This window comes from Drosophila takahashii, chromosome 2L (assembly GCF_030179915.1).
Source record: "Drosophila takahashii strain IR98-3 E-12201 chromosome 2L, DtakHiC1v2, whole genome shotgun sequence".
NCBI lineage: Eukaryota > Metazoa > Arthropoda > Insecta > Diptera > Drosophilidae > Drosophila > Drosophila takahashii.
Genome location: NC_091678.1, coordinates 18886887 through 18913348, shown reverse-complemented (window position 1 = coordinate 18913348; position 26462 = coordinate 18886887). Strand labels below are relative to the sequence as shown.

At 40.1% G+C, this 26462-nt stretch overlaps 2 protein-coding genes and 1 long non-coding RNA gene across 7 annotated transcripts in view; 2 read left to right on the top strand and 1 right to left on the bottom strand.

Moving 5' to 3' along the window:
* kek2 (kekkon 2) overlaps nucleotides 1–26462 on the bottom strand; it is a 47055-nt gene that overhangs the window by 8085 nt on the left and 12508 nt on the right. Inside the window, exons 1-2 of one of the 2 annotated variants that reach the window (XM_070215874.1) lie at nucleotides 12942–12962; nucleotides 12514–12545 (exon numbers count right to left, since the gene is read on the bottom strand). The gene's annotated coding sequence lies outside the window, so the exon portion shown is untranslated. Of the gene's footprint in view, nucleotides 1–12513; nucleotides 12546–12941; nucleotides 12963–26462 lie in introns of those variants that run through there. The other variant, XM_017156508.3, reaches the window with a different exon arrangement.
* On the top strand, nucleotides 6344–7866 carry spag4 (sperm-associated antigen 4). The gene is made up of 4 exons (XM_070216255.1): nucleotides 6344–6555; nucleotides 6615–7190; nucleotides 7486–7652; nucleotides 7710–7866. Exons 1-4 carry the CDS (start codon nucleotides 6403–6405, stop codon nucleotides 7735–7737), a joined length of 924 nt encoding a protein of 307 aa, XP_070072356.1. The 5' UTR covers nucleotides 6344–6402; the 3' UTR covers nucleotides 7738–7866.
* On the top strand, nucleotides 8750–11902 carry LOC138913191 (uncharacterized). Of its 4 annotated transcripts, none has more exons than XR_011418848.1 (3): nucleotides 9124–9138; nucleotides 9193–9401; nucleotides 9843–10000. It is a non-coding gene; the product is annotated as an uncharacterized lncRNA (long non-coding RNA). The 4 variants fall into 4 exon arrangements; XR_011418847.1 differs by lacking the exon at nucleotides 9124–9138 and adding an exon at nucleotides 11888–11902 and having other exon boundaries at nucleotides 9194–9401; nucleotides 9843–10674; XR_011418846.1 differs by lacking the exon at nucleotides 9124–9138 and adding an exon at nucleotides 10492–10506 and having other exon boundaries at nucleotides 9219–9401; nucleotides 9843–10434.

Genomic DNA, 26462 nt, shown 5'->3' with positions numbered 1-26462 from the left:
ACTCACTCACCCTCCGCCCTCCAACTTCCCTTTCCATCATCCCCGGATGAAACTTTTTCTATCCTGTGTGATTTAATAAGACGACATGAACGCAGCAGCCTTGGGCAATTTCAGAGATTTGTTCAACTCCTGCCTGCCTACTGCCGGAATTATTCGGGCTAGATAAATATTTATTTTATTTTTCACATGTCCCAGGCATTGACACGTCTGCTAAACTGCTGTCATTCGAAATAATTTCAATTTCATTTCGTTTCAGACCGATGGAAAAAAATCAATAGGCATTTACACCAAATTGACCTTTCACTCACGAGCAAATGAAAATTTCATAAGGAATTGATTGCGCTATCGGGCTGCTGTGAAATCCCTTTGAAATATTGATGGCCCTGATAATACGGCCAATCGATGCGGATAATTTGTGTGCGCAATGCGACTTTGCCGGAGCTTACAAGATATTTTTGTTTACATTTGTCCAACATGACGTATGCGTGATAATTAAATGTGCAAATTGAAAGGTGGAATTATACCCTCATGATATTTATTTGGTTGTCAGGTAGCTTTGACTTTTAAACCCTCAGTAACAGTGTTAATTATGTGGAGATGGTTTATCTAACACATTTTTCTTTTAACTTTAAACAGTTTCATTTATTAAAAATCTTAAAATTTATCGCGTTTAATTTCAATTTTCGTATCCCTGTCTCAATGCTTAACATTCAGAATATTCCAAAAACCGCACAGTTTTATGGTCTAGGCCATCTAATAAGCCTAAACCTAATTAAAATCTTATCAACAGCTTCGTTAAAATGGCAATTTTCCCAGCGTTTGCTTGTTTCCGTGGGCAACGCGAAGCCAGACAACAACAACCGAAGCACTCCGGGCGATTTCTTCGTGGACCAACAAATTGCATTACCAAATTTAACAACACTAACTTAAAAAGTCTCCTTCTACTAAAATTCCTGGGGCCTCTGCCTCTTAAAGCGCCACTCGGAATTAGTCATGCAGCCGTGGGAAACTTCAAAGGGGCGCTGCGAACATGTCATAACATGTGGAAATTAAAATTTACATCGCAACTTAAGCGACGTCGTCCTGGCACAGGACCTCGTCCCGTCGAGATACGTTTTTTCTCGTGTTTTTCGCCGCTCCTTTTTGGCAGGCAGAGCACTTAATTTGGCACATTGCCGTGCATATTCTGGCAGCGACGACGACGACAACAATCCGCCCAGGTGCAGCCACAGTGGCGACAACAAGCGGCATTTTGTTGTAAAATGCATAAATTTTTTACAGCCTGCCAAAGGAGACCGAGCAGCAGCAACAACCTGTGTTGTCAGCTACGGCTAAAGAAAAATAGCTAAAATATTTGAAATATATCAAGGATGCCACAAAAATCTCTAGGACTTAGAAAAATGTGTAAAAGAAAGTAAGCAGCAATAGCTTTCTAGTTTGAAAGTCCGTCAGATTCATTTTCATTGCATACTTTTAGACACCTTATAATTTGATCTCAAATCCTAAGATATGGCACCCACCCAAAAGTCAAATGGTCTTATGTTTATATAGAATGTCACAAATTAGGAATATATTAAAAATGATTTTTGTGGGCAGTATGATCAATAAACCTTTTTAAAACAAAATAGTTTATTTATCTTTATAATTTATTATTATAAAATTATTTTCGTAGTTATTAAAGAAACACTAGTCCCTTCTAAAGCAAGATAAATTATCCAGCCGAAAGTCCCAACATCCATTTCCAATCTAGTACCTTAAGTTGTGAGGTGGTGATTGTAGAAGTATACTCAGTAGGTTTATTATCAAAATTTAAGAATTTATTATTAAATTTATTTAGCTAGAAAACAGCGATACAGGCAGCACTGGCTACAGAAATCGCAGCAATGGTCATAAAACTTATACCTTCGCTACGAATTACGAGCCCGCAACTAGCCGCAGCAACAACACCGTGGAGATCTCTCCATGGGCGCAGGGGGCGTGGCGGCAAATAAAATTACGCATGCAATGGCAAAATAAAATATGCATCAAAAATAAGCTGCAGCTGAATCCGAGAGGTGCAAAAAATGCCCTGGCTTATGGCAAAAAATATGTATATAAAAGTAAATAAAAGAGCCGGGACTTTTGGGTTCGTTAAGCTCTGCGGGCTGCAAAAAGGACTGAGATGTGCGGGAAGATAAAGAGTCCATGGACGGAGTCGGTAATTCTGCAGCATAAATTAAATATTTTATATCCCATAGAGATCTTAGAAATGTTTGCCCGCTGACTGTGCAATTAATTCGTGCATTTTTTTCGAGGGCATCCGTGCTTCGGCTTGACATTAAGTATTCGCCCCGTGTTGCCGCTGTTTTATGTTAATTTCCACTTTACGCTTGCCAACACAAACACAAATGCAAACAAAAATACAAATATGAATATGAATGTGAATGTAATTCAGGCAAGCGTTGTGAGAATTTTCACTTAAAAGATTTTTGTTTGCAGCAGCTGGTGCTGCCCTAAAAGCTTTAAGAGCCTCGCGCCGTATAAAAGAACGAAAAAAATCAACTAATTTTCATTTTATGCTGCTGCAGAAACAATTTTAATTCAAGTGCGCCAGACGACGCACGAACACGAACACAGCCCCACTAACAGCCTCTAAAATTTTAATAGCTCACACATTATAAACGCAAATAAACGCCTCAGCCGGCATTCCTTTGAGCACTTTCGTCCTGCTGCCATTTCGCATCGCATTTCGATGTACATTTGCCTAGCAGCAGCTTAGGTTGTTTGTGGCATGTGCACTTAGAGAAAGGAGCAAAGTTTCCCCACCAGTTTTTCCCAGCGTCCAGCTGGGGGATTTCCCTTTTCTTGTCTCCCGCCTGCAACTTAAAGGCACTAAAGTTGCACAGAATTAAGCATACTTCCAGGCACTCAGCGGCACATTATGTTTATCATTATTATGTTTATGCCGTGGGTATATGTATATGTGTGCCCTAATGTTGCCATTTTCTTGGCCAACAGCAGCTGCTGCCCGGAAAGTTCATTTCGGACCTGAGGTGAGTGGCGAGGGGAAATCATAGCAGAGCACAAACTTTTTAATTGCTTTTAAAGTTTCGCAAATATTTGGTAGCATTTTTGCTATCGAAAACAAATACCAGAGGGGACATTTCTTATTTTGCGTAAATTATAAGCAAAAATACTAAAAACAAAGCTTGATAAAATGGGGAAATTTATGCAGTTTGCCCGTTTATTAACTTTTATGTACTCTTATATGCAGCTTAATTGCTTTTTAATATAAGAGAAACTTTGCTCGAAAACAACAGCTGCCAAAGGGAAAATCTGGAGCACACCAAGGAATAAATTTGTTTTTCAAAATGTTTGTTTTCGCTCCAAGAAATATCGACAGCACAAAGTGCTAACAAAAGCTTTGGGTACAAATAAAAAATGTAATGTTTATATATTTATTTAAGGAAAATAGCTTGGGTGAATTATGTTGGTTTAAAAGAATGGCAGGGTTTTTACCCAACGCTAATCAGCACTCATTCTTCTATCGTAATGTCATATGCTGTGCATTTTTATTCCACTTTTCAGGACCATTCAAAATCCTCCTCTTTTTGTCTCATCTTTTTATTGCCCCTGCGTAATGTTTAATTATACGCTGGCTGATGACGTCCTGATAGCTTTTTCTGCTTCCCGATTCCCATTTTTTTTTGCGCATAAACATAACGCAGTTTATATTTTATTTATTTTTCCCTTTTCTTTTGCCTCTTTCGGGAGGAAAAGCCGCCTAAAAACCAATCATAAAAACCCAACCGTAGCGCCCGGCGTCAACCAAACGGTTTTATGACATTTTCCTGCCTGGGAGGCTCCACGAAACCCCACGAAAGCCACGCCCCATCGCCCCCGAGCCATCCACACATGCGGCTGGGTAATTTGCCATAAAAAATTGGAGCACAGGCTCGTATTTGTGCAATTTCACAGAAATTGTCAATTTGCACTCCCCCAAAGTCTAAGCCGGAATGATGATGACGAGCAATGTCAGAGGCTGATGGCAGAGGGGGGCTTATCGCTGGCAAGGGTTTTCCCTGGGTTTTTCCAAGTAGATAAGAGAGGAGCACGCAAATACGCGTTGATATTTTTATGTGACGGCTGTGGGCATTGCAAAATCGACTGTTAACATTTAACGCTGCAAATTTAACCGCATTTATGTGTTCTTTTCGTTCTCCCCGGCTCTATTTGATTTTCATTTAATTTCACACACTGGCTGGCCCCTAAAAATTGGCATAACAATTACGCCGGAAATAGGCAATGACAATGCCAGTGGAGTGCGACAAAGACGGGGGCGTCGTCGTAAATGCCGGACTCCGAAGGGACTCCCTCCTCGGAATGCGACTATTTGCTATCTGCAGTGTGCACTAACAATGGGCTGCCTCAATGGCACGTAATTGCAGTGCACACAATCGCAGCACGCACAGTGGGACCAATCGATGTTATTGGGTAAGGTAAGGGTAATGGTTTACTGAACCAAAGATTTATCAGATAAATTTATCGGATAAATCCTTATTTGGGAATCAAGAATTTGATCAAATGAATGAATTTCGATGTAACAAATCGAACTTAAAAAATGAATAAATTAAAAGTGGTCTAGCATTTCTTAACTTTAAGTAACTTTAACTTTCGGTTCCGGGGGTGTCACAGAAATCTCTTCCAACCAAAGACGGTTGGTTTTGTCCATTGATGTACGTAATCCAATTCAATTAGTTTAGCTAGTTCAAAAATCAATCTTTATATAAGGGAAACTATAATATTAAGTAAAAATCCAATTTTTGTTTTGTGAAACTACTAAACATTGTAATTTTGTCTCTTAACAAGACATTAAATAAAATACAATTTTAAAAACATAAATCATATTTTCTTTAGAATTGTTTAAAATGAAGACCCCCAATTTTCTGCACCTAAAGTTACAGCCTCGTACCACGGTAACCCCAACTATTGTGCGCCACTGCAACATATCCTTGCAACTAACGCTTCCGTTTCCGTGCGTCAAGGAGACGGCTCTTTCTCCTCTTCCTTCTCCTCGCCGCCGACTTGCCACCGATGTTGTTGCAATCTTCTGCAGTTGTTGCTGCCGAGGACGCCTCTTCAGACCGCCTTTGTTGTCGCTTGCCGTGTGAATGAGTGCAATTAGCAGTGCCACTTGCTCTCAACGATGCCGTTTTTGTTTGTGTCCGGCTCTGCTGCTGATCAGTCGAGCGACTTGCATTAAAAATTAATTGTCCCCCGTCTAGTGTCTGCTGTCTGTGGACGTGGACATGTCTCCATCTCCCTGTCAATGTTTCGGGTCGTGATTGCGCAGCACAAAAGTCGATTAAACGGGAAAATTGTTGAGCACGAAGTGGACATGGCCCTCAAAGTTATTTAAGACTTTCTAGTTATCGAAATATTTGTGCTAGCCATAAATACATGGAAATGAAATGCGGAAAAATAACCCACTTGAGCCCGTCGCTTGCCCTTAAAAGGGATTAGCGGCCATGTCTGAATTTCTGAATTCCTCTATTGCGATTTCTTTGGGGCTGAGCAATTTTTGATTAAAATTACATTCGCTGCGGCCTTTGAAGTGTTGGGATTCGTCGGATTCGGCTTCGGACGACTGTAACCCAAATTTCTCAGCTCCGGTCCTCGGGTCAATATTTTGCCAGCTTAGGCAACGCACGTGAGCTGGGCCAAAAGGACTCGGATGGGATGAACAGGCCTCCGCCCAAACTGCGGATGGTCACGTTCACCGTTGCCTTCTCTGCGGGACTTCGTACCTTTTTGTGGACTCTGGACTGTGGACCGGCCTTTTGGGCTTGGGCCCTGGCCAGCACGTTAAGGTCCGGCAGCCCAGTCCTGATGGATTGTTTGACTAATTAATTTTGCTAGAAATTTTCACAAAATTGCATTTGGCCCGGGCCAAAGTTATTAAATTTTTAATGGATGCTTAAAGGGCCGAAGGCGCTCTATGTGTTTTTATTTCGCCTCGGCCGGCAAACCAGCTGTTTAGCATTTAAAGTGATTTTCATTTGGATTTTTCCTTAATGCCATTACGTTCTATTCGCCTTTCCCTCCTTTCGCTTCCTTTGCTCTCGGCTCTCAATTATTTAGCCATTGACAATTAGAGACTTTCGCAGATGCTGCCGCACCTAATGCGATTTCGCCTCATTATTCTCGGCAATTGTTCATTTTCCAGCGATTTTCTTGGGGAATTAAATTTGATTCATTGAATTCCTTTGGCCCCATTATCGAACGCTTCTTCTTGTGGTCGAGTGTCGTCGCAATGAATGGGGGTAAAAATAAAGCAGTGATTATAAGGAACACATATCTAGTTGCCTCTGAACATATTTCTTTTAAAAATATTTGAAGCTGACTGAAAATTCTATATCCGAAATGGACGGTTGCCGACGCGCTGGCAGGCGAGTCTGCCTCACTTATTTGCTTTCTTTCCTACTGCTCTCGGCGTTTTTCTACTACCTAATGGCGTACAACAGCCGGAATAACAGGGGAATAAAGCGTCTTCGCGAGGATGTGGATGATATTTCGGTGAGGGCGAGTGTTTACCTCCTAGAAGAGAAGCCACTAACCCGCAAATATTTCCTCAGCACATGCTCCGCCAGCAGCAGATGGACAGCAAGGATGCCCAGATCTCGGACAGGTTCCACTGCCTGGGAGGAGAGCCCAAGGGAAGCGGCGGTGGATCTGGCAAATGCGACAACCGGGATGTAAGTGCCTATGTGGACTCGCTGTTCAAGCGAAAGATTGGGCATTTAATGGACGATGTTTACAACCTGAAGAAGCAGGTGTCCAAGGGCGAATGCTCCGCTCGGACTGCCTCGTCTAGTCAAAAAACAGAGCCCGTTTCGGTGGCCAAAGCTCGCATTAACTACGCCTCCGAAGATCTGGGCGCCAGGATCATCGATGTGAAGGCCCGACCCATTGGGGGCACCAACATAATCAAGAAGCTACTCGGCCTGGATTTCAGCGCCAATCCGCCGGTAAATATGCTGCGCCCAGGACTTTCGCCGGGCGCCTGCTTCGGTTTCAACGGAAGCCGGGCCACCGTGACCCTTCATCTGGCCAAGACCATCGTCGTGGAGACCCTAACCCTCACCCACGTGGCCCGCGAAATGACGCCCGACTTGTGTGTGAAAAGTGCCCCCAAGGATTTCGATGTGTATGTGAGTACATCCAAAGCAACGCGTGATATGAAACAATGATCGATTTGATGTTGGGTGGTATCAGTTTTGGCTTGATATGCGGCCATCTCAATCCGATGTGCTCGAAATGTAAGGGACAGGCCAATTATGTAACTGTTGAATTGAGAGTGTGTATGTATTTTGCTTCCACTCACGTAATTTAAGTCTTATTTTTTTCGATGTCAGAGAATCTCCGAGGGAGAGAGAGATTTGTTTTATTGTTGTGTGTGTCAATAGATTTTGATTACCGATTCTTAATAACTGATTCTTTCGCCAGGGTCTCCCGACGGACAATTCCAAGCGCCAGCTGCTGGGACAGTGGACATTCGATAACGCGGCCAATAGGCGCACTCAAAGTTACAGTGTGCACAACGCCCACTTATTTCGGAATCTGGTACTCGCCTTCAACTCGAACCACGGTGCGAACTCCACCTGCATATATCAGTAGGTATTTGTCAGGAACTCTATACCCTATGTACTAAATCATTTTCTTATTCACAGCGTGGAGGTGTTTGGCAGACTGCAGTAATATGTTAATATGTTTAATTTCTTCTTTGAATTGTTTATATATTTTAGTTATTTTGTTTTAAATTTAATACACTTTGACCACGTTGACTTTGAGATAAATATTATAATGATAGCTACAGTTGTTCCTCTTCAAATTTCTCGATGAAATGCATCAAAGGTCATACATAAATCGGCAATGAAGTAATGGAAAAAGTTATACCGGCTATTTTTAGCATTCATGTTCCCCTGCTAAACGGGGCAACTAATTTAAATTTCGCAGCACGGACAGCTTGGAAATTTTCGGGATCCCCAAAGACTTGTCGCATCCGCTTTGATCTTTCGCGAATGCTGTGTTTTCGTTTAATTTCGCTCGACCTGAATGCTGAGGGGTAAGCACGGCATAAAAAATGCCGCCCTGGGACGAGATGCGCTACCCAAATAAAATAGAGAGTGCAGAGTAACTTAGGACCTGAGCGGCGGTACTAAAGTCAACCGTTTGATCTGCGCCCATGTCACATTGTCAGTGCCCCGAGACTAATTAGCGCTTATGTGTAGAAGGTACCACCCCGTGCACATGCGTTTAATTAGTCGACAATATGCTCGGATGTCATCCGAGATTTACACGTCGTTCGATAGGGAATTCTCCGGCCATCCCATCTGCCCAGAATTGTTTCATTTGATTTCGTTTCGTTTGATTTGATTTAATGCGATTCCATTTGTGACTTGCTCCGAATTCGTTTTCGTAATTCGCAATTGTGTGTGCTCCGTGTACACACTGTACAGTGTGCACACACACGGGAGGACGGTAGCAGGAGCACAAAAGTCTGATTGTCTAAATGGGGATGGCTGTGTGGGTTGGATGTGCTTGATTTTGTTTGCGCTAAAATTTATTTCCTTTTTTCTGCTATCAAAAAGGGTATGGGGGATTTCTTATGGATTTGAATAAATCCCAGGAGTTTTTTTGTACAACTGAATTTAGTAAATACTCTAATATGCTATTACTTAAAAAAAAATAAAACCAAATTGTATTATTTATATTTTTTATTTTTTTCCAATTGTCAAGGTTTGCTATCAACTTAGCTGAAAATATAATACTATAATAAAAACATTATTTTAAAAGCATATAAAATAACTAATTATCGAGTATTAAAATATAATTTTTAAATGTAAGCAAAACCAAATTGAAATATATATTTAAAAATTTTAGTTAGGGCATTTAATGTGCGGTATGCCTAGGCTTAATTATTTCCATTTTCTTCCTCGTCGCCAGCGCAATTGTGGCTTGTTTACACGGCAGCCAGCGTTTCGTTTCATTCTGCGGTCTGTGCTCTAATTGCGCCTCGGCAATATATCAGGGGCCCCCTAACCCTCCACCCCCTAGGTGCCACGTCCTCCACACCACCCACTTACTACATACATTCATGTATGTAGATAGCTCTCCACTTTGGGTTTTTGTACTTTTTGCGCTCTTTCTTAGCTAGCTGCTGCCGCTTTGCCATTTGCTTACGCGTTAAAGCTGACAGGTAAAATGGATTTGTTACGGCAATAGAACAGGTAGCTGGATGGCAGGGGGATGGATGAGGGGGAAGATGGGGGATTTTGTGAGAGCTGGCTAGAAAATGCATGACAAGTGAGAAGATAACCCATGCGGTCGTGGAGGTGCAGCTGGAAAATAACTTGAAATGGGTACGTATATTTGAGAATATTTTGGTAAAAGCTTTACGAAGTATAATACTGCACGTGGGTATTTCTTGTACATTAATGCAGAGAGCTTGCATTTATAATCCCAATTAAAACTGTAGTGGTAAAATTATCTGTTGTGTCAAAAGGTTTATCTTTGAGAAACTTTGATATATTGAGACTAAAACGAAACATAAGGCATTGTCATTAAGTTATTAAAGATTTTAGGTTCCATTTTTTAATTTTACGCTTTAATTGTTTTTAATACCATTATTTTGAATTAGTAGAAGTCTTAACTTTTCTTTTAACAGAAAATTCCAAACGGTGTAACAATTATTCACGTTAGCAACACCTGATTTCACTAGGAATTTAGATCTGTGTTTAAAATGTTCTGGCACTTTGCATTTTTGTCTCTGATCTTTGGGATCGCATCCTTTACTTCCCCAGTTTCTACACAAGGACAACCCCATTGTCCCCCATGGCCACGCTGCAACAAGAATCCTAGCTGCTGCCAACGGACAGGATAAATTGACTGCAAGATCATCATGAATCAATCATAAGAAACTTAATCTAAAGATGATGAATAAATAATGTGATTCTTCGTACTCTTAACGTTAATATCATCCTCCCTTTACGATGTGATTATAATTTTATTTCCCTAAGTTTTTACGAAAAAGTTGTATTCATTTTTTTGAGTGATTCTTTTTTAGCCGACGATGGTGAGCATAACTTTTTGCCAAATCGAAAAACACATTTGAATAATGAGAGCGTTGAGTGCTACTGCAGTTTTGCTGAGTGCTCTGCTGCATTGTTACTCGCTGGAAAGCTGGCAAGCCCGCAATACAGGCATCCTGGCAAACTGGCATCCTGGCAGCTGGCATGCAGCAGCTGCTGCTCCTGTCTGAAGTCCTGTCCCCTGACAGCCTTCCACTGTCTGCTGCTGCTGCTGCTGCCGGCCACTGACATTTTGGGATTTCGGTCTCAAAATTTGAGTTGCCGGTCGCTTATGTATGCAGCCACAACCAGAGCAATAATAATGGTAAGCACTTGCTGTCGGAGTCGCAAAGTTTTGAGTTTGTGCTAATTATGCCGCTAGGAGTTGGGCATTTTCAATGCAACCAGTTTGGAGTTTGGAGCTATGAGTACCGACTGGCAGCTAATTTTCGCCAGCTGTCAGCGCTCTCCATATAAATCCCTCAAAGTCAACAGCACTGCACCCACGTGACACATCAATTCGCATTCTTGTCCGTCGGTTGGCACACGCACATCTCCTGCATATGTGAGTACGTTCATATCCATCATATTGCAATCGTCGGTTGTGTCGCCGCATGCAACGTCGCTTATCGCTCAGCTCTGTAATGATGGCAGCAGACCCAGATATACCCCGAAAGTCCCCTCATGTTCGGTCTCCCCCCAAAACATCCCCAGCTATCCATCCATCTCCTCGAACTGCTGTTGTACATTTTTCATAACGCAATTCATGTTATTCATGTGCCAGCGACAAGTCTTCGTGCCCCTTGGATCAGACTCCTCCGCACCGAATGCACAGTGGTCGGGGATTGGCAGTTGTGTGACAGCCGAATTGATTACTTTTCTGACTAGGCGGTTTAGCCCGTTGCTGGAAGTGCAGTTGGCTGAGCAGGGGATTAAATAAATAAGAGTTCTTTCGAAATATACACTATTTGGCTTGATTTCAAATGCTCCATTATTCATTATACACAGCGTCATCAGTATGGGACATAACTATTACTTGAAATAAATGGAATCATTACCTTTTCTATCAAAAAGTAATACAAGTCTATAATTAAAATAATAATTTGTTTAGTATAAATCATACGCAAATCTGAAAACAAACCAATTTTCTTTTATTTTTCTTTTTTAAAAACATCAAATATTTGAATACAATTCAAATAAAGTAAAAATTAAAAAGTAAATAACAATTAAAAAGTAAATAAAAAATAATAAAATATTTTGAAGCGAAAGATTTTCAAGTTAAAGTGGTTCAAAAAATATGTATAGATCATTTAGCTATTATACAGACTATAAAGATTTTTATGAACTCGATCGTCAAGTGTAGATACTAAAACCAATTTTGTACTGAAAACTTGACAACGTCTTTCACAAAGCTTTTACTTTTTTAAAGACTTAAGATTTTTTCTAAGAACCCTCCGTAGTAAAGTAATCAATTTAATATCTGCCCATTTCCACTTAATGCTTCCACATTTCGGATATTTATGTCGGCAGACTATTACATGCGCTCGCCCACTGTGCGATGTCATAAAAATTGTCTCATTAATCATCACACGACATGCCCCCGACCCGCCACGCCCCCCGCCACCATATATTCCCCATTCCTTGCGTTCTTGCTCGTGATGTTCCCTAACTCAAGGGGCTATTTCTGTGCTGTTTGCAGGAAACATGGACTTAGTGTGAAAATCCAGCGAGCAATTAAATTGGCTCCCCCATTTTTATTTCCATTTTTCCATTTCCAGACTCAGATTCAGATGCAGGCCCCTCGAACAAGTGCAGGGAGCATAAATCAAAGGAGTCGGCCCTTCGCGGCAATGGGAGTTTTATTTCTACTGGCGTGGCATTTTAAATTGTCTGCGCCATATTTAAAATAGCAACTAATTAATTTATTTTTTCACGCCGTGGCTGGGAAGTGCGCATTAATAAACAATTAAGTCGCTTTAATTGCAGTTTGCCTTGTGGATTATAAATTTCCGAGTGAAAATCCCCCAGCACCCAGAGCATCCATAATGAGCCGGAGTTCCCGACTAAATTCGTTTATTATTGATCAGTTTGGGCCATAAGCTGCTTAACTTTGCCGGGTGCCAAGCCAGCCATGGAGCTCTTTTGGAGCTTTAGAGATGGGGTCAGGTGTTTGGGCCAGGCTGCTGCCAGGCATTTGGCCAATTTCTGGGAAAATTTGCTGCTCACTTTGCCAAGCGGAAAGTCTGCGAGGCACTCTGCAAAGCACACAAGGTATATGGATTTTGTAATTAGATTTGCAAAGTGCGCTGACCTTTCTTCTGTTTATTTTTGGTAATCATACACTTTTTAAAATATTTGTTCAATAAAGAATATCTTATGTTATTACTTGCTTGCTGTTACATACCTTTTTAAGTGCTTTCCCAATTCTGATCGAATCTGCAAATAGAAGAAAAAAGAGTTCATTTTAATAAAATAATTAACTCAACGAAAAGTCTCCTTCAATCCACCCAGGCTGACAGTCAGTTTTTGCTTTCAGCATAAATTCCAGCATCGTGGCATCTTGGCCAAGTTAATATGATGGGACACGTTAAGCAGGCTTGAATGATGTGTATCAAGGACGAAAAGGAAAAACTACCGACTGTGTCAGCAGAAAACAGGGGCAACAACAGGACAACAACTCAGTGCAATGTCTGGTTGGAAAAAAAGGCGATGGGAAAAGGGACAAGGACGGGCGGAAAGGCAAATGGGAATGACGATAGACATTGGACACGAAAAGGGAAAATGGAGCGAAGACATTAGCCTGAAATGACAGCAACAAGATGCGAGATAGACACTTGGCTTATATCAGCTCTGTCCTGTCCTGCGGAGGAGGCTCCACCTCCACCTAAACCTTCATCCTTCTCCCGCCACTTTGCTGCGAAAACAAAAGCAACTTGCAACCAAAAGGCGTCGAATGTGCGTGCACCAAATTGAAGCCAACTCCGTGAACAACAAATGCCAATTGACAGACAGCCCAACGAATGCTTTCTATGGAAATTTGCCAGAGCAGAAAACAGCTGTGAAAATATTGTTCGGCCAAAAAAAAGGAGAAGAAAATTTTTAGCAAGGGAATTTAAAAATGCCCAGATTTAAATTAAAATTAATAGAAAATGGGTTCAGTTTTTTTTTATATTTATATATTTGTGTTGAAATTATAAAACAGAAATAACAAAAATAAATGAAATACATTATTCCGCTGCAACAACTGCTGCTCAAATAATAAGAATTTATTCCGAATCATGATCATTCAAATACTTTCCTCGTTTTAGTTGACAAAAAATATAAAATATAGAAAATTATTAAATTTCATTGAAAACAAGGAAGAAGCTAACTTCGGCCAGCCGAAGCTTTTATACCCTTAAAAATCATTTCTATTAAATAACAAATTACAAACTTTTAAATTTTATAATTTCATTTTGACTTTTTATTTTGTATCCTTCCTTGTCGTCCGATTATTTTCCAAGTTTAATTCGAAATTCTAAAATACTAAAAAAGAGCTATATCCGAGAGTAGAAGCGAATACAATAAAAACCAACGAAGCTATACTTTATTTCCTCTTATTTTCCCATTAGAAGCAGAAGGTAATTCTGCAAGGGTTAAAAATAATTATTTTGGCAGAGCATCAAATATTTGACTTCTGTTTCGTAAATTTTTGGCCTCATTGCGAGCCCATTTCAACCATTCACGCAATTCAGTTTTGCTAAGAGCTGGAGTCTTAGCAAGCAATCTGTAACATGTTGCCAGTTTGAGTTTTCTATTGAAAAGCGTTTTTCTGGCCCAAGGACAGCTGGCTTGGCCCAGATCCCTGCACTCGCATTCAGAGCCACGCACACACAGGGACTTATTCATCACTCACTCACTTAGTCAGCGTGCCGCCCAAGGATCGATGGCAAGGGGTGGCAAAGGATGAGGGAAGGACTCGGCCCGGGAGGAGGAAATGGGAAATGGGAATTCGAAGACGAAGACGTTGCTCCGCCTTCGAGGTCCACTTCCTTTGGCCGGGAAAATACAGCGCCGCCAGCTGGCATAAGGCTTTTATTTCCCATTTCTAGCCGAGTCCTAAGTGCAGATAGAGAAATGCTTTTCATGCCTCGGCTTTAGTTTAAATATTTATGTAAGCGCAGCATTTCATGGGAAATATTTTGCAATTGCTCCGCAGGCCTGTTCTTGAGTATTTTGCTTTTATTATTTTTGCAATAGGCCACGACTATTGAAAAACGAATTATGCCAAGTATTTTTCTCTTTTTCAACTGCACTTTGGCTATGAAGTTTGTTTTATCCCCACAGCCTGAACATTACATTTTATTTAATTTATGGGATTTTCTGAAAATTATACTGTTTATCAGTTAAATGCATAACTAATTTGTTGCTACAAGGCAATCTATTGATATGATAAATAATGTTAGAATTTAAGAGTTTACTTCCTAGCAGTTACGTATTGTTATTAAAGCCCATACCACTAGATTCATTTCAGTTGCAAACAACATTCCACATTCCACACTCAAATTCAAATCTATTTATATCAATTTACTCACTTCAGTGCCGACCTGACAGACAATTTCCAGCAGAGACCCCAGACTCAGATCTCGTGGTTGAGCAATTTTTCAACAGATAAAATCAAGACCAAACAAATCAAATCAAATGCAGACAACAGCACAAAAATGTTACACACAGAACACCCAAGAACACCCCAGAACACCCACACACGTGGCGATGGCAACTAAAGAACAGTGGGAAACAACAATAACAGGCAGCAACAAAAGTAAATTAATAGAAAACAATAACAATTCCCTTTATTATTATTACTGCAGTGAGTCGAGGCGAGGGCAGACATCGAAGTGAAGTGAAGTTCCCTGGGAGAGATTCGAATTTGTTTCGCCTGCCGTTTTCCGTTTGCTGTTTGCCGTTAGCCGTTAGCTGTTTGTTTGTTGTTTTGCTGTTTGTTGCTCGGTAAATGCCCAAGTTTCTGGGCTTCTGAAGTGTCTGTGCTTGTGCATGTGATTTACTCAACGGTATGTAAGTAAAATACAAATCATGTTCAACGCTCGGCCTTGCCCCGAAAAGTGAGCCACACTCTTTGACGTTCTCCCACAGGGCGGATGCGTGATGGGGGTGGGGCATATCTGAGGTTTGTCCTGGCAAATGGTTGAATTTTCCCTCGCTCTTCGAACTTTTCTCTTTTATAAACCCAACACAATAGAGACCAAGAAATCAGGCTGAGTGAAAAATAAAACATGGGAAATCAAGGCAAACAGTAAATACCCTAACCGATTTGTTGTTTACTTCCACAGAAAAATAATTCAATATGAAATAGTTTATTTTTTACCTTATTTCCTATCAATAAAAAGCCGATATGATCAATGTCAAATTTATGATTCAAACATATAACTTCGTATTTTTACATTTCATAAAAGTTATTAAAATACTGTTTTGAAATACCAAATTTAGTATATTGTAAAATAAGATAAACATAATATTTATTCATATCCAAGTTTCAGATAAGTTTCAGTTTCTTAAAGCCTTGGACACTGGAACACATTTAAAAAGTTGAATGATGAATAGAGAAAAAATATTTATGTATATACTTGAGACGGGCGTGGCAAAGTTTTTAGAAAAACTTATCACACTCTCGGCAAGAGTACAAAGCTGGCGAAAGAAAATATCACAACAAGCAAAGTGGGATAAAAGTCTCTGAAGGAAAACTTTTGCCAGGTGTTTGTTAGTGAGTATCTGTGTGTGTGCGCCTAAAAGTGTGCATGTGTTTTTGTGGCATTACGTGCATTGCATGTTGAATGTTTGTAACAAAGTCTACAAAACATCAAGCACAAACATGGAGCAGCGGCAACTTTATCTAAAGTACAACATTCCCCAACCTCTGCTCAGACATTTCATGTTGTTTTGCTGCCTGATTGGTGGGCTGCTTCCTGTCGATTCGGTTGTTTTTGGCCAGATTTCACCTGCTTTAAGCCGAAAACGAAACTCTTGTTGCTGCCACGCATGCTACATTTTTCTTTTTATTTATTTATTTTTTCGGTCGGGCTCATGTCGTGTTTTGGCCACCTTGCAAATGGCTCGCCAATGATTTTTAATGCGATTTCCGAAGCAAAGGAAAACATCACGGCCTGCACTTACACCCGGCGACACGGGCCCATTTGAGCGGCTTTGGCAACCTTTTTTAAGTGGCTGGCCAATGAGAGGGGAATGGGTTCGGTTCCGGTTTCGGTTTCAGTTTCCGTTTCCTGCCACCCCTACGTTCCTTCCGAGATATGTGTGTGTGCGTGCAAGTGACTTTATTTAATGCCATTAACGCAAATTGAAAGTTTTACGCTTTCCCAGCGGCCGTTGCATGCGCAATTGAGTTTTTCGGGTCTCTGCGTCGTAATGCCCTCTTTATGAGGCTCTGCACATTCCGAATTTTTAGGCACGACCCCGAGGAAAATCCTTTTGCCCATTGAATGCGTTGTGTAATTCACTTCGCCTCTCATTATCCACACACATACACGTGCGTTGGCCAAATCCCATGTCATGCGAAAATGGAAAAACTAGCCGGTGCAGAGGAGTCATTCATGGTTTCTATAGCCACTCTATGGCTTAAACCCAAGGACGAGATCTGGCTTTATTGCCAACACTTTGTCGCGAGACTGTGGAGAACCCATTACAACTACTTAGAGCATGTAAATAAAGCAGAAATAAGCCAAGGCGAGTGACGAGCAGGTAGCCAGCATAAGAACAAGCCTGAAGCAAGGTGTTTTCCCCTCGCAACCACCCAACCGCCCAACCGCCCACTCACGCCCCCTTGCACCACCCTGCAGAGCATTAACATAATCGTTATGGTTATGCGCGACGTGTGCATAATGGCAGCGTGGGAGGAAGTTAAAGCAGGGGGGTAGAAACAGAGATAGAGATGGATATAGAGGAAGAGACAGAGATAGAATAGACCAACAGACAACGACAGGGACACGAGGATAAACTATGTTAAGTGCGCTGACATTGTGATATATAGTGGGTTGCGCTACTCTTAAGTGCAATGGAGAAATGACTGCATATTGCGTACAAGCTCTCTTTAATTTAAGCTAACTAACAAAAGGGGTTTTTTAAAGAAAAAACACTGTTAAATGAAATAAAAGTTAGGGCAACATAATACAAAACATAGTTAATACAATTTGTATAATTTTCAGCTGTTACTAATCTATATTTATATTTTAAATAAAGAAATAAATAAATAGAAAAATATACTTATTTATTTTATAGTAAAAACAAGAAAGGAAGCTAGCTTCGGCCAGCCGAAGCTTATATACCCTTGCAGATAATTCCTATTAATTTACAAATCGCAAAAATGTTAATTTTCCTATTATTTCTCATTAATTTTGAGTTCGTTTCAATGGCAGCTATAGGATATAGTAGTTCGATTTTGATAAAATTAAAATTGAAATTCGAAAATATTTAAAAAGAGTTATATCCTAGAGTAGAAGAGAATACAATAAAAACCAACGAAGCAATAATTTATTTCCTATTATATTCCCATTAATTTTCCGATCGTTCCTATGGCAGCTATATGATATAGTCGTCCGATTTTGAAAAAATTTTATTCGAAATTCAGAATTAGATAAAAAATGACATTTCCAAAAGTAGGATGTTGTAGGTTCAAAAACACCCAAGATATAATTTTTTTACATTTTTTTTCCCGATTGTTCCTATGAGAGCTATATGATATAGTTGTCCGATCCGGCTCGTTCCGACTTATATACTACCTGCAATAGAAAGAAGACTTTTGGGACAGTTTTATCCCGATAGCTTGAAAACTGAGAGACTAGTTTGCGTAGAAACGGACGGACAGACGGACGGACAGACGGACGGACAGACGGACGGACAGACGGACGGACAGACGGACGGACAGACGGACGGACAGACGGACGGACAGACGGACAGACGGACATGGCTAGATCGACTCGTCTAGTGATGCTGATCAAGAATATATATACTTTATGGGGTCGGAAACGTCTCCTTCACTGCGTTGCAAACTTCTGACTGAAATCATAATACCCTCTGCAAGGGTATAATAATCTCCTTATCAGCATGCTTAAGAGTGCACTTTGGGCATTGCGTAGCTACTTTTTATTTTCTTTGCTTTATTCCTCATTGTTTTCTTTTTCTTTTTGGCTAGTTACCTGCGAATAGGGGGTGGTTGGGCTTTAAAGTTGCCAGTGAGCGTCGTTTTGGAGCGTCGTTGCCAGGTGTGCATATCAAGTAGCCGCCACGTCTGCCGTGGGACAAAGCCATGTGGCATACTTTTCGGGCACAGGCCATTAGCAAACAAGCAAAGTACGCACAACACAAGGAGAGCGAAAACAAGCACAGACACAAGTATGAATATAATAAATATCCCGCACACAAACATGGGAAATTGAGAGCAGATGAAGAGTCAAGCTAGAAAGGCAGGGAAAAGGAAGGGAAAGGAAAAGGAACTTGTTGGAGGCCATGCTCTAAAATGTATTCGAAATTCCCCACGCATAACTTATGAAATTAAAATTAAAATTCCAATTGCAAACCTTTATAATAAAACACTTTTAGGGTCTGCTTCTTATTTCACTTTTCTTTTGATGAAGAATTGAAAATCGAGATAGGTAGAATAAACAGTGGCGCCCAATATGTTGACGTTCTAGTACATACAAAATGGGTAAATTTTATTTTTCTGAATTAATATGAATCAGGGACCGTAAATAATCATTATTTGAGATTTTTATTTTAAAAAGACTACTGTGATATTTTGTTTTAAACGTCAAAAATAACGTTCTTTTTACTCTTGTCCACAAAGTATATGCATTTCAACAAATCTGGAAAGCAAATTAACTGTTATTTGTTCATGTCAATAAAGTGCATAAAAACCAGTTAAATTGTTGATTAAAATATGTAAAAGCCTCAGTAGGCCTTTTAAAATAAAAATCTCAAATAATGATTATTTACGGTCCCTGATATGAATTAAAATAAAAATCGATTTAAATAAAATTAATAAAACAAATTGTTTTAAACAATGTAATGCTTCACTCGATGCCTTACTGAGTTGACTAATTGTGCCTGTAAGTGATTGAAGTTATTATTAAACACGAAAATCAACGTTTGCCCACTGTGACACTGCTTTGGCCCGACAGTAAAATCCACACAGACCGGCTTGGCATACATAAGCACTTCTGAGTGCCCCAGACATTCCTTTCCACACACTCACATCTGCTGAGGATTATTAAAAATTTGGCCCGAGAGGCATCTATCAGTTATGGGGCTCTACCGCTTCGACAGTGCGCGACTCATTTCAATGAGTTTGGCCAAGGAAGCTGGTATTGTGTACAAGCAAAGAGCACTGAAAAAAATGCTTGTTGTTAAATAAGTATTTTTGTGTAAATATATTCTGAACTAGAGAGAACGCTATAGTCGAGTACCTCGTCTATTAGATTCCCAATACTGAGATAAAGAAAGTGCGAGGGAGATTGAGATATGCATGCAGAAAAGCGACTGCTTGCTCTGCTCGAATTTTATTGTTGCTCATAACTTTTTTATGAATGGTCCGACTTAAAAATTTCTTAAAAACAAATGTTTAAGTAAAATATTTATTTGTATTATTATAGGAGTAATTGAAAATCAAAATCATAACATTATGCTTTTAGTTGCTTTGCTGACTTACAAAAATATAAGAAATATATTTTTCTCTCAGGGCCAAACTTTCTTTTTCGCCAAGTGGCCGCCACATCTTTGTAATTGGCATTCCGCACACTGACCGAAATGAAAATGCTACGTGCTTTCATTTCACGTTACGACATTCGGATAAGTCGGCCCAACGCTCCATTGACCGCCGATGGAAAAGCGGAAAAGCAGGGCGGCGGCAGGGAAGTGAAAGGAAAAAGGAGATGGGCCCCGAAAAGCGAGGCTTATTTGCCGTGGTTTTGGGGCCGCCTTCGCCGTTTTAATTTTTTACGTTGCGGGCATACAGAGAGAATGCCGAAGTTTCGGCGGGGCGATTCTTAAAGTCAATCACATTACGCCGGGACATCGCCCATCGCCCGTCAAACAGCCGAGAGACCCTTCGAGATGATGGTAAATATTTGTCTGGCCTGCATCCCTCGCGAAAATCGATCGGCATGTCAAGCACCTTGTAGCATTCGCCCCCAGTCCAAACCCATCAACTCTTTCGCTTCCGTTTTATGTGCATATTCAATATACGCACAACAGACGAAAAAAAAATTCATTTAATTTTGGTTTTCCTTGGCATTTCTGGCATTGACAGTCGGCAAATTTCGTTGTCAGCCTCACGCGTCTTTCGATTGTTTGCCAGGGCTCTGTTTTTTATATATATTATTTCCTGATAGGTTTCCAGCTGTTTGTTTTAGTTTTTTCCTCCTCGCCACGATTGTCAATCCTTTTTGGTCCTCCGTGCCGGATTCTTTTCATGATTTATTTCTTGCGTAATCCTTGCTCGGTGCTGTTTGCTTTCTCTCTCTCAGCCGCAACCTTTTATCCACCCAATTTATAAGCACCCAAAATACTTGTAAATTTCAGCCGGATTCCCGGCATAAATATATACGCTGCCACTCAGTTCTTAGCCATCAAATTTATGAGCACTCGTCACACTAACTCATAAAAACGGGGCATTTTAAAACGCCAAAGAGGCGACGGGGGCGAAACAAGGCTGCAAACACGAGACAACACTTTGCATGTGAAAGGGCTTTATGCAGGATCTGAATCTGGAACTCGGGGGGTGGAGTGGAAGGTCCGCCGATGAGATTTATGTACTCTAAAGCTTAGACCGAGCTCCGGCCTGTATTTTGTGGTAAACAGCGCGTCCTGCCGCCAAATCCTGCCACGCACTCATAGGCAGAAAAGCGGGGAGCTGGAGGGCCGAGGATTTGTCGCTATTTATTCTACTAAAAACGCAATAATATATCATCTACAGTTTATCATTGCTATGACGCCAGACTGAAATTATTATCCAGCGAATTTATTGCCTTACAATAAACGCAAAGTGCACGGCTGTGTGTGTGGGAGAGTCTTTCCCCGTGTGTATCTGTGTGTGTGGCTTGGCATTTCTCCAGCAACAAGAAATTGTGGAAAAACAACATTTAGAACGTGAACTGTTTTGACGAGACTTCAAGTGTTGGAAAACAGAACTCGAGGGCCAGGACAATATCAAGTTGCTCTTCAAAAATCGAATAGCTCAACTTATTTTATACCCCAACTAAAAAACTTTTGTTGGAATATAAAATGGTACGAAATAAATACCAAAAAAATTAATTCTATAACTTATTATTTTTTTTTATAATACCAGAAGATTCCTCTAAAAATAATATACTTTTCATAAAAACAAAATACTTTTTTTTATGAAGCGAAAGGGATTCCTTGAATATCTCCAGAAAGAGTATGGAGAATACACTCACCATGTAAAACATTTGTAATAAAATAGCTGGCCCGCTTGTTTGCTCTGCCCTCGCTCACTTTTTCGAGCTGGATGCCCCATGGTTGCCACTAGATATTTCTGGCCAAGCATATATATTCATGGCAATCTCGAGAGCTGTCACACAGAAACTCCATCGCGCATATTTTTTACTATTAGCCGAAAGCAAGAGGAAATATTTGTCAGTCAGGCCGAAGCCGAAGCCAAAATCAAATGGCTCGTCCTGTCAAATTTTTTGCGTATCCATTTTCTTTTTCTGGTCGTACATATTTTTGTATTTATTTCATTTTTGCGCAGCGATACAAATAGCACAAGTTTGCTAAATTGTCGGCCTCATTCCTCAGCTTGTATCCATCCGTATTCTCCATTATATTTTCACCCTTTCTGCCTACATTTTTCCAACGACAAACAGCCCCCCCGCATCGTGTTCATTCGTCAGATACTCGCTCTAAACTACACAGGTCTGTTTTGGCAACTGTTTGCGCAAATTGCCACACATTTTGTGCATAAATGACAAATGCCTTTGATGGCATAAAATATGACTTTGGAAATTGTTTTGTAGCAAATAAAATGGGCGTTGCCATCGTTGCTGTGAAAGGGTTTGTTTGCCGACTGTGTTTCAGGGGAATTTTCCATGAATCAAAGGCGTGGAATTGGGGGATTAAGTGCGAATAGTTTTCACTGAGGGATTCCCAAATGGCAAGTGATTTTTTCTGCGAAAATGGTCTGAAATAACCCAAATTCCGTGGATTATGTATTTTTAAAAGGCCCTCGATTTATTTTTAAAATGTTAAATTTTCTATACTAAATAATACGATAAATATTACCCAAATGAAAACTGTCAATGACATTTAAATGAATACATTTTCTGGCACTCTTTGAAATAAATTAATTGCCGTTTTCGCCAAAAAGTTTCAACAAACTTTACAACTGTTGCCCTCCTCGCAAAACTTTCATTTACATGCTGTGAAGCCAAATTAAGGCGCCATATTGGCGGCTCTGGTTAAAGTTTTCACGAGGGCAATGACTTTGGAAACATATTAAATAGAGACTCTGAAACTAGAAAGACTCATTAAATAAAAATCTTTTATAGAACTTAACTCTTGATAGCCATTCAGTATAATTTCTGAAAATCTTTGAGTGTGTTCTCTTGTTGCAAATAATTGATTAGTTTTCCGCGTTGTTCCCTCATCAATGTCAGTTCTCAGTTGACAACTGCGATTCGATTTATTGATTTCCATGCCTCATATGCGGCTCCAATTAGCTGACAATTGACTTGTCAAAACATCAATTATAACTGACACGCGTCGAATGTTTTACGCTTTCTTGACAGCTCCTTCACTCCACTCCGCGTAACTTTTCCCGGAAAAACCCATTTGCATTTACAAGTCGGGCAATAAATCGAAATGTGAGTTTGCTGTTCGCGGTTCTCCCTCTGCATATCGAATGTGCACATTAACATGGCAAATAAATGGGCGCGTTAAATATTTAATTGGCATAATGCTAATCACTCGATGGCTGGCAAAATTCATTAGCACACATTCACCGATCACATCTGTCAGCACTCAGCGAAACCTCAAAAGCCCAAAGAGCCCGCCATCAAAGTCGAACCTCATACCTCAGAAAATAAAAACTAAAATCCCTTACCACAATGTGGCGCGTGTTTGCAGGGCCCTTAACCCACTGTGCCCCCCTGGAACCCCCTAAAAAACCCCTGAAAACCCCAGAAACCCAATGCCACCCACCATTTCCTGCTGCCAGCTGATGCTGGCTGCTGTGCTGGTGGCAGGCAAACATTACACAATTTTGATTGTATTTCCGTTTCGTATGCGCAGAAAGGCAGCCAACTGGCGGGGGCAGCAACTGAGAGCGGTGACAGCAACAGGAAGTTTCGCTTATTTCCGTTTGTTTACCTTTGCACTGTGCCTTGATTAAATGTCAGGTAACCCCGGGTCGGAATTGTGGGTGGTTTTTTGGCTCCCTGGCTTTTGCGGTGCTGCGAACCCAGCTGGCGGCCCCCCAAATATTTTCCAACCATATTTTCACCTTCCCCGCCAGCATTTTTCGTGCATACGTCAGCATAATCTTATTAACAAGAATTCTAATGACGGGCGAGCACTAACTGTCTTGCGTGGCAATAAGACAACATCCCACATTATTTGTCAAGTTCCGAGGGTGTGGGGAAGACATCTGGAGGATTAGTCGGATTACAGTTCCCTAAGTGGGAATCGCGACAAGACTCATGATAATTCGGGCGAAACTTAAACTGCCATAAATATTCGCTTGATTTTTGTTCTCCATTTACATAATGTTATAATACCTTAATCCACATAATAACAGTTGTGGATTCGGAGAATTATTGGGATAACGTGTTGTTATTGTAATTTGTGGGATATGGGAATTAGATAACTTGTTAGCTTAAATTAAAGCTCATTAGATTGCAATTGTTCTTGAAATAATATTTTTTCAAATAATAAAATATTTAGAAACTACACAAAATAAACAAGAGATAACTCTATAGTCGAGTACTTCGACTATAAGATACCCAGATACTATAAGCTAAATGGTGTGCGAGGAAGATGCAGATATGCAGTCGTCAAAGCTTCTGGCGCCATCTAGCGGCTATTTCAATTTTTGCTCATACTTTTTAATGGATTGTCCGATTTTAAAATTTTCTTCTACATAACGATAAGTATTAATAAACCCAAGCAACGACAAACAAGACTCCAAACGACAGAAAATAAAATATATTTTATTTTACAAATAATTAAAAGCAACATAGCATGTTGCTTTTACTTATCGATAAAATTTAAATTCCCTGCAAAACTTGGTCAGATGTGTACAGTGCTGTACAAAACTTTAAACTTCACTTTGTCACTTTTTTAAAAAAAACTTTAAAAAGTACTCATTTTTGGCTAGTTAATTAGCCAAAAGACAATTTTATTACTTCATTAGTTATTCCTATGAGTAGAAATTGTATATAAGTTTAAGGACAGCTCTTACAAAATATTCTTATGCTTTTGTTCCCCACCGTATGCTCTTAAATATTTTATGGCCAGTTCTCGGCTGCTCGACACCTGACAGTTTGAAGCCAACAAATGCTTAAAGTGTCGCGCAGACTTTAAATTACAGGGCACACATTCCACTCCGACTGGCCGCGGACTGCAGCTAATTAATTGGCCGCATTTTGGGCGGACTTGCGCGGAAAAACTTGCCCGGGAAAATGGATATGGAAATGGAAATTCGCTCTGCCGTTTTGTAGGTCAACAACAATGATGTTGCGGCTCTGGTTGTTGCCGGTTGTCTGCCGATTGTTGTTGCCGGCACATGCTTCGGCATAATTTATGTTGCCCGGCCCCGAAAAATGTTTGTGCACTTTTGCCTTATTTATTTATTTTCTTATGTTTTCGCGTGTGTTTGCTGTTGCTGCTGGTTTTATTTGGCAGCATTAAAAGCTGCCGCGAAAATGTTTTATTTACCGAAAAATGTATTTGCATGTCTGCCCGGGACATTTGCATAATTGCTAAACAAATGTGTGTGTGTGTATATAGAATTTGTGCGATGTCTGTGCATTTTTGGGCAACACCCAAATTGGAAAATAACCAAAAATGCTTATACAACTTTATTGTTGCTAGCAGTGAATTAAACTAAATGTTGTTAGAGCTTAGCTAAAAATGGGAATACTATGGGAGACCAACCAGAACAACAACATTTCCTAAATAATTTAAAATAATAAAAACCTTCCTATTCCCTTAACAAAATTATGGAATCCTTTAAACAGCCATTGAATACTTCGTTTAGGAAATATTGCAAGTCTATATTATCTTTCCCAGCAGCATTAAATTCCTGATAGAATCTATTAAATATTTAACTTATCGGCGCTCTAAATCAATAGCCAAATATATTAGCCCCTCCTCTCCATGTGCACATATACGCTCTCAGACAATACATAGACAGTTTCACACGCACACTTGTTCACATAAAAACCCATTCAAGCGTTTCATAATGATATGAGAAAAACGAAAAAAGACATGCGAAAAATAGCAAACCCAACACATTGCCTCAACTCATTTTCGCATAAAAGGACGCCAATGTGTCGGGCCTGGCAAAAGGCCAAAAATGAACTAACACATTCGCAGGCACACAAAAATGCTATCTTGGGCTATCGCACACAGGGACACTCGCTTAGCTCCTCGGTATATATACAGTATAGAGCCATTGCTACATGGCAAACAATAAATGTACGCTGCCAGGACAAGAGACCAACTAAATTATCAGTAATATTGAAGCACCAGGATTACGCTTTGCCTATGTGTATGGGTATATGTGCGAGGGGGCGTGGCCGGAGGGAGGTCCTTGGGTGGGCGTGGCAAATAAACACATCAGGCAAAATGCTTTTTACTTAAATTAACAGAGCACCGAGCAGCTTGCTTCGCTTTTTCGACTGCCAACTAACGTTTAGTCGTTAAGTTTTAGTATAAGTTTGGGCTGCACTTAGAAAAATATTTATTTTCAGGGTTTTAAAGGGAAAAGGCTTTATTAAAATATTTCTCTAGTTTATTTTAAGCAATAAAATCGTGTGGAATTTCTTTGATCTAAAAAAGTAAAGGAATATTTACAAGTATTTTACGAAATATCTAAACTTTAATAATATCAAAAATAATAAAAATAAATTTCCATCTTGTGCTGCGTGGTTACACTGAAAAACTCAGGCAGAAAATCAATAAAACTACGGCAAAAAAGGATAATCGAATGCTCTTAACCAATTTGCCTCCATTAAATAACGAAATTTACTTATACATAAATCTGATAGCCGAGAAACCGAAACCCTTTCTGCCACTTGAAAACTGAGACTTTGATTTTCCAACGAGGCA

What these genes read in the sequence shown, in the direction of transcription:
- spag4 (XM_070216255.1), top strand. Translation starts at nt 6,403, where the DNA reads ATGGACGGTTGCCGACGCGCTGGCAGGCGAGTCTGCCTCACTTATTTG. An exon ending in CCAAGGATTTCGATGTGTAT is followed by an intron (nt 7,191 to 7,485) that starts GTGAGTACATCC and finishes TTCTTTCGCCAG; the next exon opens with GGTCTCCCGACGGACAATTC. An exon ending in AACTCCACCTGCATATATCA is followed by an intron (nt 7,653 to 7,709) that starts GTAGGTATTTGT and finishes TCTTATTCACAG; the next exon opens with CGTGGAGGTGTTTGGCAGAC.